Here is a 9714-nt window from a genome sequence, read left to right on the forward strand (position 1 = left end):
AAAAATTAAAGTGATTTTACAAACTGCAACTTTAAAGACTAAAAACTCAGTGACATCAGATTTTTCAGCTAAAATTTAGCATATGCTTTTGGTCATAAAAAGATTGTTAAAAAAAAAAAAAGAAAGACCATATTTTCAACTGTTATGACCCCTGAATATTGGCGTGTAAATCTCTACATGTAACAGAGTGATCATCATGAGGGAAAAGACTGAGGCAGAGAGTCCACGGTCCTCCTCAGGTGGGCTCCAGGTCTGATAAGAGCTGCTGGCCTTGAAGCAGTAAAGGGATTACCAGCGTGTTTATGAGATGGGAAGAAAACAACTAACTCACTTGTATGCAATCTCCTGCATATTCATGCATCTGCAAACTTAAATCAAACAAAACCTGCTGGAGATGACACACACACACAAGCACTGGAGTGAAATTCCAAACAGATGGGGATCTCCCACTACTCTCAGTCGATTGCAATAGCCATGTTGCTTGCTGTCGCTGTTGTTACCATTTATATCGATGTGAGGCAACTTCCCCAGATGGAATTTTCTGCATACTTGAGAAAAGGCAGGAGTAAATGACACTGTCCTGTTGCAGATGACTACCATGTGTGCAACAATAAATTACAGAGTTTTTCTTGCCCTCTACTTCATAAACATTCTCACACACATACACAGGCACAATGTTTTTTTTTTTTCTTGCGGAGACATTCCTGTCCAGCTCTTTGTTGTGTCTTTAATGACTTTTACAGGCTCAGTCTGTGTCTTAGTTGTGTTTTTTGAAGCGTTCTTGCACTTATTGCCACTGTAACAGTACGGTGTCGCCTCCAAATCGACAACCTCGCATCCCGTTTTGTTCTGAAACCGCTGATTAGAGGGAGAGTCTCCTTTCAAAGATCATTTTCGTCTTGACCCGTGAGCTGCGTGGTATTTAATTCTGAGTCAGCCGTGCCATAGTTTACACTGTGAGAGACACTCGGTGGCTGACTGTAAATATGGTTTTAATGTAACTCTCCTCATACTAAGTTAAAGAAACAGAATTTAACAAGATTAGAAGAAAACAGTTCCTCTGCTTACTCTTATGTGGTTTAAATTGGTCATCCGCAATGGTTAGCTTCGATGTTTTATTGATGTTGGCAGCATTTGGCCGTGCTCATTGCTGTGGTATCTTCCATTTGTACCATTTGTCTTAAATTCTGAATGACTTCGGAGGAACTTTCCCTGCAAACATTTCATCAACCCGGAGGCTGACGACAGGTTTATAGCACTACCTCCAGTGTGAAAAAGGTTGAAAAAAATAGAACCTTAACCACAGAGCCACCACACGTAAATAATTACACGTAATCGAGGATACATTCATAACTCATCAGTGTCATATAGTACTTTTATATGCAACTTAAAGTTTCCATATTAAGTCGTATAAACTTTTTAAATTTAAACTGTACAGACTTTCCACATTTATAGTATGATTTTGAATCCTCTGCACATCTTGTTTCCTCCCAAAGAAGAAGAGAAGCAACACGTGGCAGTGCCAGTGCCTGACGACACACAAATAAGGTTATAAAGATTAATAAATGATAAATTTATTAATGTAGAGCATTAAAGACATTTTTTTATGTTTCCATTTCAGATTTCACAATGTGTTCTGCTGCAAGTCAATGCTTTCTTTGGCTAACTAGCTAACATTAGGCCAGAGTGGACGTGCCATTGACTGTAATGGGCCAAGCTAATGCTACACGCAAGCTCAGTGAATGGAGGCCCTGTGGAACAGGAGCCTTTTGTTTTCAGAATAATGAGCCGTGCAAAATTTTAGAAATTAAAAACTGCACTTTAAGATGTTGACGTTGCAACCTGACACCGATTTGATTGGCATTTTGGCTTTATTTGTCAAACCAGTGATGATGTCTAGGTTTAGACTTCCTTTAAACTTTTTTCAGAGGAGAAATGTTTGCAGGGTTGCTGCAACGCAATTTGATGTCAACTGCCAAGGCGCCGCATGGGCAAATTACTGGACATACGTGCAACCGCACGTTTAAGTAGTTCAATGAAAAATAGATTACTTGCTGCTGTGATAAATTTCTAGACCTGTACTGTAAGTACCAAAGAATGTTGTAAATTGTTTTGGCATCTTACGAACTTTAAAACACAGCGCTCCAAACGTTCGTCCTTGATTGCTTTGATTTATCTCTTCAGACCCCTGAACAACACGCCAACACACGCCTCTGCCTTGTTAGAGGCAAGCTTGTTTTCAGCCCAAAGCCTTCCTAACCAGAAAATAACCAGAAAAGCTTCCATCTGCTCTCTTGAAGCGGGTTGAAGCAAAAGCTCGTAATCGACAACAAAGTTAATGAGCAAGAACTGAAATAAACTCAAGACATTCGTCATTCTGAAGATCAAGAATTCAGAGCTTTGAGGACAAATGTAAGAGACTGAAAACACCCTGAGCTTGAGAGTTAATTCAGACTTACGGACCTACATCTTAGATTGAGGCGCTTCTTCAAATGTCATGTATTTTCTCAAAATGTTGCACTTGTAGTTCTGTCTGTAGTCAGTGCTTTATTATTTTGCTTCACAGATAAATTATTGTTTGTTGTGTGCACATTCAGTAATCTGGACCTCGCTCCCTAGGGGTTGAACAGACTGATAAAACTATCATTATAATTATTATTATTATTATTAATATTACTATTATTATTGGTTTAGTATAAGAAACATTTGTTTGAAAAGATGACTATTTTCTTTTACAACTGAAGCGTAATTTTACTTTTGCATTCAATTCACAGAAATCATAATTATAAACAAAGCAGCTCTGAAAATTAATACATCAACACAATGAGACCAAAACCCTGACATATTGATTTGAATGTTCCCTCAAAATGTCAACAAAAACAAAGAGCTGTGTTTGCAACGGCAGTTTTAGAGTGTGTGTGTGCATGTGTGTGTGAGAGAGAGAGAGAGAAAGAGAGAGAGAGAGAGAGAGAGAGAGAGAGAGAGAGAGAGACTGACCGTGGGCTTGTGCAGCAGAGCTATGTGAGTAGCCGAGTGCCAGCAGAGCCGTCTCCACCAGCTGAGAGAAGAGAATATCTTTCCTGACCAGAACGAACTCGGCGTGTTCCTCTCTCCCCTCACATCCCTCCATCTGTATCCCTCCGTCTGACTGCTCCACCACACAGAAGACTGGGATCATCAGACCTGTCCAGAATGATGAAGGGAAAGAAAAAGAAAGGAGGGAACAAAGTTTAATGAATAACAACACCATGTGCCGATTATAAAATACTCATGTTGTAGGGGGACTGGAGTACTCAGAAAATGCATAAAGACTCTTTGGGACATCTTGCAAACTTCCTTCCCAAACTTGTGCTTTAAAAAATGTTTAATAAGCTTCATTTGGTAGTAAAATAAATGGTTGGGATAAAGAAAGGCTTCTAATAATAACGGCTCACTGCAAACGTTAATATGTCAAGACCTCCAGGAATAACAGCTGTTGCTTTCAATAGCTTTGTGCCACGGAAGTGACATGAAATGTTGTTTTATCAAGTTAGCAGATCCAATTAAGAAGTATTAATTAGAGATATAAGGTCAAAATATCTTGTTTTGATTCTCCCGTATGCAAATGAAGTCCAGTTGAGAAATTAGAAAGTCATTGACCAATCAGAACTGTCTTCTTACTGCTCCTTTGTTACCCAACAGCTGTCATGGTTCTTGTAGTAGATGACGCCGCTGACAAAACAGAGTCGTTAAAAAAACTAGCTTCTCTAGAAGCAACAAACAGTAACATTAGTAGAAAAACACAGCGCAGCTCTTGCAGATATAGATTCAATAACAGCAATCAAACAAGAATAGAAAGAAGCGCTAGCAGCAGAGAAGACATTTTCACTGTTCTTCTGACTGGACTTGTCAGGTGATGGTGTCACATTTTGTCACACTGATTGGCTGATGGAGCTTGTGAGTCAAGGCACATACTCCCTTCGTGGTGGTTTTAGACAAACAACAGTAGCTATGATAGTAGAATATTTGAACCCGTTGAGGAGTTCAAACAGGCAAATCTGGTTCCAGGTTTGTTAGATATATTCAGGCTGGTGGAAGAGAAGCTCTGGCCTGTCATGATGTTACATTTCATCAGCTGAAATGCGTTCACTATGACATTTTGTGCTGTGGCCTGGAGGTTAATTGCTTTGGATTGGACAGTATTTATTATCCCTTGTATCTCTACAATCAAGCTTCTCAACAACGTTTCAATTAAAGCAGTGCCCATAACTACTAGAACATTTTTTTAAAAGCTTTAAAATACCTGTGGCCTTCACTACATTGCTTTCTTGCCAAGACTTAGAGGATGACTACTCCTAGAACAATAACTTCAAAATAAGGCTTCGTCGGGAGTCAGTTAGCTTGGAATAGCTTCAACAATCTCACAATTTTTGCGCATGAAAAACAAGGAGGGATGGTGAAAGATGAGGCATCCATGTTTCAAGCAGTCCTAAAGATGTATGATGTGTCACTGCTTCAGGAAACGTCTGGTTAGGTTTGGAAAAGAAAACTTGGGAACGGTAAACAAAGTGTTAGATGGGGAGAAAGTTTCTAGCATGCCTCCCATTCTATTGGACTTTGTGTCTGCCGTGCATGTAGATGACACCTGATCGACTCATTTGTTTTGGTATTTTAGTGCATCACCTGCAACATCTGACTCTGCGTGCAATTTGAGAGTAAAGCTGTATTATTTCTACTGAACAGACGTTAGCTACGCAAGAGCTTGCATAGCTAACGTCTGTTCACAGCTAACAAAACAAACATCTTTGCAGCTCAATAATTTGATTCCCCCCCCCCCCCCAAGGTGTTAACCAATCTCTTTAGAGGAAATTCAACGAAACCATGAGTTAAAGTGGCAAAACACAGCCTCTGTTTTTTATTGTGTTTTCCGGTGGTTTGTCTGTTCCATTCTTAGAAACAAAATATCTCAGGAATTCCTTGAATCACAAACATCTACAGGGAATTGAGGATGAAGTGAAAAGATTTTAATGTGTCGGACGCCACCAGTGATGTTAAATTCTATATCAAAGACCGTAATGACCTTTACCTGCCTGAACATTATCATGAAAACTCCTTAGAAAGACTGCCAGCGGACTACTCAGCAATTTGAAAATACGTTTGAGTTTCACTCATCCATATCAACTTGTTTGTTACATTTATTACAAAGTGTCGAGGGAGTATGTAATTTAGAGTTGCCCTTTATTTTTCCTGATAAATTAAGAATTATAAGTAATTTAACATCTTTTTTTTTTTTTTAGAGAGGCTGCACATCCTGCTCTGTTGCATTGTGGTCTGTGTGGTTTTCCACATCATCTTTTTAACCCTTAATATCAGGATATCTTATCATCTTGACTATTTGCGCTAAAATTGAAAGAAGCACCTGTTCCTTACTGGTTATGGTATCCAGGTGCAATATTCCCATGGAGCACCAGTGTCCTTGTAGCAGCCTGTGCTAATATCCCTTCTACCTCTCCGGTATAATTTTTTTCCAGGAGGTCTTTTGTTTTGGAGCCACCTGTCAACGGTCAATGGATTAAAGCTCTCTGAAGAAATGACGGAGCGAAAGCATTAGGCAGCGTCCCAGCTCTAATAACACACGGCAATGTGTTTTACCATAAACACATATGTCTCCTTTCTCCCTTCACACACACACACTCACACTTGCTCCTCCATACAAACACATGAGGTACATACAGCACCCCCCCCCTTCCCAGATCCATCCCGCTCATTGTTTTAATCAGTCAATTCCTATATTTCTATTTCCTCCTCATTAATCACTCCACTCCCAGTCCTCCAGGCTCTCATGGAGTGAATTACACACTGGAGCGCCGTGCCAATTCAAGTAAGTGAATTTTCCCCAACAGGGAAATATAACTGTCAACACAGAGCGGCTCCCTCCGACCAGCTCTCCTCTCTCTCTTTCTCTCTATCGCCTGTCTCCACCTCCGTCTGTCTTCTCTTATATCCTGTGATTTGCCTGCTCACTGCGTGATCTGGTTTGGATGATGTGATGTTGCCTCAAACCTCTAATCCCTCTAATATGTATGGGGATGAGTGAACAGGGATATTAAAATAAGATATATGCTGTGTGTGTGTGTGTGTGTGTGTGTGTGTGTGTGTGTGTGTGTGTGTGTGTTTTGGCAGCAGGACTTTGGGGTGTGAGTGTCGCAGTATCTGTGTTTGTGAACATGTGGTGTGAGTGAGCATGTAAATCCGTGTGTGTGGCCCCCTCCTTGTGGCAGCAGTGTGGTTTGGGCAAGACACGTTGAGTTTCCTGTCTTCAAAGACAACCTGTCATTATTACTGGCCAACTACCCTGCTAAACAGAGAAAACCCCTTCCTCCCTCTGTCCCTCCCTCCTCCTTCGTCACATTTCTCAGAGACAAGTGTGTTTTCCCTCATTCATTCATCCTCGCTACCTCTGTCTGTCTCTCTCTCCGTCTCTCTCACTCTCTCTCTCTCTCTCTCTCTCTCTCTCTCTCTCACGCACACACACACACACACACACACACACACACACACTCTCTCTTCTTGTTGTGGTCACATCTGAGCTCTTTGTTGCTTTGTTAACCTTTTCAAAACATAGATGGTTCCATGGTTACAAACTAAACAGCTGATTCATATTCATCCAGCAGTCATATTTAATTACCGATATTAAGGAAATGTGCACACACACACTCACACACATATACATATATATATTTCTTTATTATCTATTATATATTTCTCTCCTTCTAAATTTAGGGAAGGAGATTTTTAGGCAAATATATGGCAACACCCAGACAGAGGGGATAAGTGCATGCCCACATGCATTCACATAAATAAGAAATAACTTCCTCGATGAATGCAGGGATCGATAACCTAGAGTGAGTTGTATAAATCTTGTTTATATGGTGCAATCACCTTTATTTGGTAAGCCTGTATTATACAGTTCCCTCCGGATTTATAGATTAACAGGGGAGAAACAGCGCTGGTTCTCTGCAGCGCTGCCACATGACGACATGGCGCGCTGAGCCAAACACTCACACTGTGGCTCTCTGCAGCCTTACACTGTCTTCACTTTGTGTACTACCAATCTTGACACCTTGGTGAAAGATAATGCAACACTTGTGTTCATTCTATCAGCAGCCACATTTCAAAAGTTTCTCTTCAAACAATAATAAAAACTTGTATCTTCGTATTTGCATCTTTGGTGTTGTGTACCTCCAAGGGGTCTCAGTGGGGCTCCATTGTGGCGTATGCGGGGCCCTGTGGGGCTCCCGTTGAGTTCCAGTCGACCCTTCTTCCCCGGAGGTGGTAGTCCACCAAGATCTGGGCTGCCTCCCCTCCTCTCAGGACTGTCCTGGGTGATGGGACTCTCCCCTCCTCGCTCCATTCTCTTCCAGACCCCCACAGGAGCTCCAGCCAGAGAAAACGAGTCTGTGGAAACGACAGGAGGAGAGTGGAAACAAGGATGTGAGTTGTTGTATTACATGACAAAATAATAGTCCAAAATTGTTGAAAGTTGGGAGGAGACTGTTTTTTTCAGAATCTTTATCTTTTAGTCAATACTAGACCCCCAGGAGGTCATGTATTTGGTGGTATTAGTTTGATTGTTAGCGATATTACACTATAACTATGAGCCTGATTCTCACAACACTTGACGGAGAGGTGCAGCACAGGCCTTGTAAGATCCTGTTACATTTTGGCATAGATCTGTTTACATTATGAAAAACTGCATCTTTTATTACATTGGATTTGCTGAGGTCACCTAGTTGGAGGCATGAGCTCTCCTGTGCCCTCTAGTTGCCACTAAAAATACTCACTGTGATAGTCACAGTTTAAAATGTAGCTGTTTATTCTGATGTGACAGCAGAAGATGAGACACCAGGCACCTCCAGTGTCCCTGTCACTTTCTACTCAATAATATAAAATCCACTCCGTGCTGATGTCATCTTTTTTACACAATCACACATCCAAGTCCAGGACTCAGGTAAAATGATGCGCATCAATTGTTGGTTTCCTTTTGAAGTAAAATAAGGTTAGAAAATGTTCTCCGAAATGACACAAACACATCTCCTTGTATTTGAATAAATTAAGGTTTCTCACAATAATCACAGGTTGCTGGTTCTTGAAGTGTCCTGGCTAACGAAACCATTCATCACATTCTGAAACCAGAACCCAAGATTAAAGATAAAACTCTGAAGACAAAGACATGCCTGCAATGCGTCACAACACTGAGCGGTTTGAATTTAGCAAACATACTCAATATGGCACTAAATGTGTTTTAATGAACAGCTGAAAAAAATTCTTGCAACCAGACACACAGAGTAGTACAGTAGGACATGAATTAGCCTGACTAAAGAGGATATCTTTGACCCGTATCTAAAGTATCCAAATGACCCCCGAGATGTTGATGAAGGCAGTAAACAGAAGAGCATTTGCATCGTTGACAGTGAGGTGATTCTGAATAATATAATGCAGCGTTACCCAGCACACAGAGGGAAATTTGTATTAGAAACAAGTGGCAGAAAAGAATACAAGAAGGTCCTTCATCAGTATTTGCAAGGACTGTACACAATGTGATGCCATTCTAGGATCACGTGTGTGTGTGTGTGTGTGTGCATGTGCACGCAGCCCCGTGGGTTGTGTCTCTCCATGAAGGAGTGTCAGCCAAATGTCTAATACGGGGTAATGGCATTAGAAAGTTTGCCAGGCCAGACGGGGGACAGACGCCAAAGTATCAAAGAGCAGCCAGCTCACTTGGGCCAAATGGACTGCTTTTATTTACATACGAGCCCCTGGACAATATCTGCCAGCATGTGTGACTCCGACTGGAGAGAGAGAGAGAGAGAGAGAGAGAGAGAGAGAGAGAGAGAGAGAGAGAGGAGATAAGAGTGGAAAAATAACAGCGAGAAAGAGAGCGAGGGAGAGAGAGAGATCAACCATTGGTTGGAGGTGTCGAAATACAGTTTGCCAGCAGATTGGAGAGCAGAAACACACAGGAGGTCTCCCTTCAGGAGAACCACTCACCAGAACAAACGAGGGAGAATCCGTGGTTATTGTCTGAGTGTGCCATATCACACACACTTCTAACATTTTAAAATTTTCATGCTCTCGTTCCCTCTCTCATTCTATCAACAACCAGGGGCGGAGCAAGAGGGGAGACCAAGGCTACCTCAGGGAGTCTATTCAGGTCCTCCCAAAGTGGGAGCAAATTTGGCCCACCAAATGTAAACAATAATTCCAATACACAAGGCCTAACAATGGAAAGTTTTTTTTTTATTAATTATGTAAATTGGTGTTTATGCTGTTTTGTTTTGCCTTTTTTGGGGATCTCTAATGATTATTATTTTCAATGTGATCAGGCGGCTGAGTGACACTTTGAGCAGGATGTCAGGGTGACGTGAAGGGAGCAGCAGAGACAGTAACACGTAGACAAAAGGCATTTTATCAGTATTGTGTTCACTTTTTCACCCACGGCCCACCGTTTAATTTTGTGTTTGGCTGCTCCGGGCACTCCTGCTATAGACTATGACAATAAATGTGTGTGCAAACCAAACTTGGTATTTGCGTGTCGTGATTGTACCCTCGCATGTTTCTATGCAGATTGCAAAAATATTTGCCGCTCACTTTCTACAGTGAATAAAAGATGCTAAAAGTATCACTGGTTGAATTGAGCCAAAGGGGTTACAAACAAAAACAAAAAAACAAAAA

The 9714-nt window shown here is 41.2% G+C and overlaps 1 protein-coding gene across 3 annotated transcripts in view; it reads right to left on the reverse strand.

The window, feature by feature from the left end:
* satb2 (SATB homeobox 2) overlaps window positions 1–9714 on the reverse strand; it is a 46081-nt gene that overhangs the window by 30806 nt on the left and 5561 nt on the right. For all 3 annotated transcript variants that reach the window (XM_086220139.1, XM_086220138.1, XM_086220137.1), the window contains exons 2-3: window positions 7222–7437; window positions 2998–3183 (exon numbers count right to left, since the gene is read on the reverse strand). In XM_086220139.1, the coding sequence (XP_086076265.1) occupies window positions 2998–3183; window positions 7222–7393 (358 nt within the window). In that variant the 5' untranslated portion in view covers window positions 7394–7437. The remainder of the gene's footprint in view (window positions 1–2997; window positions 3184–7221; window positions 7438–9714) is intronic.

This window comes from Aulostomus chinensis, chromosome 12, assembly GCF_037954235.1.
Source record: "Aulostomus chinensis isolate RoL2024-O1b breed Wild chromosome 12, RoL_Achi_v1.0, whole genome shotgun sequence".
Taxonomy (NCBI): domain Eukaryota; kingdom Metazoa; phylum Chordata; class Actinopteri; order Syngnathiformes; family Aulostomidae; genus Aulostomus; species Aulostomus chinensis.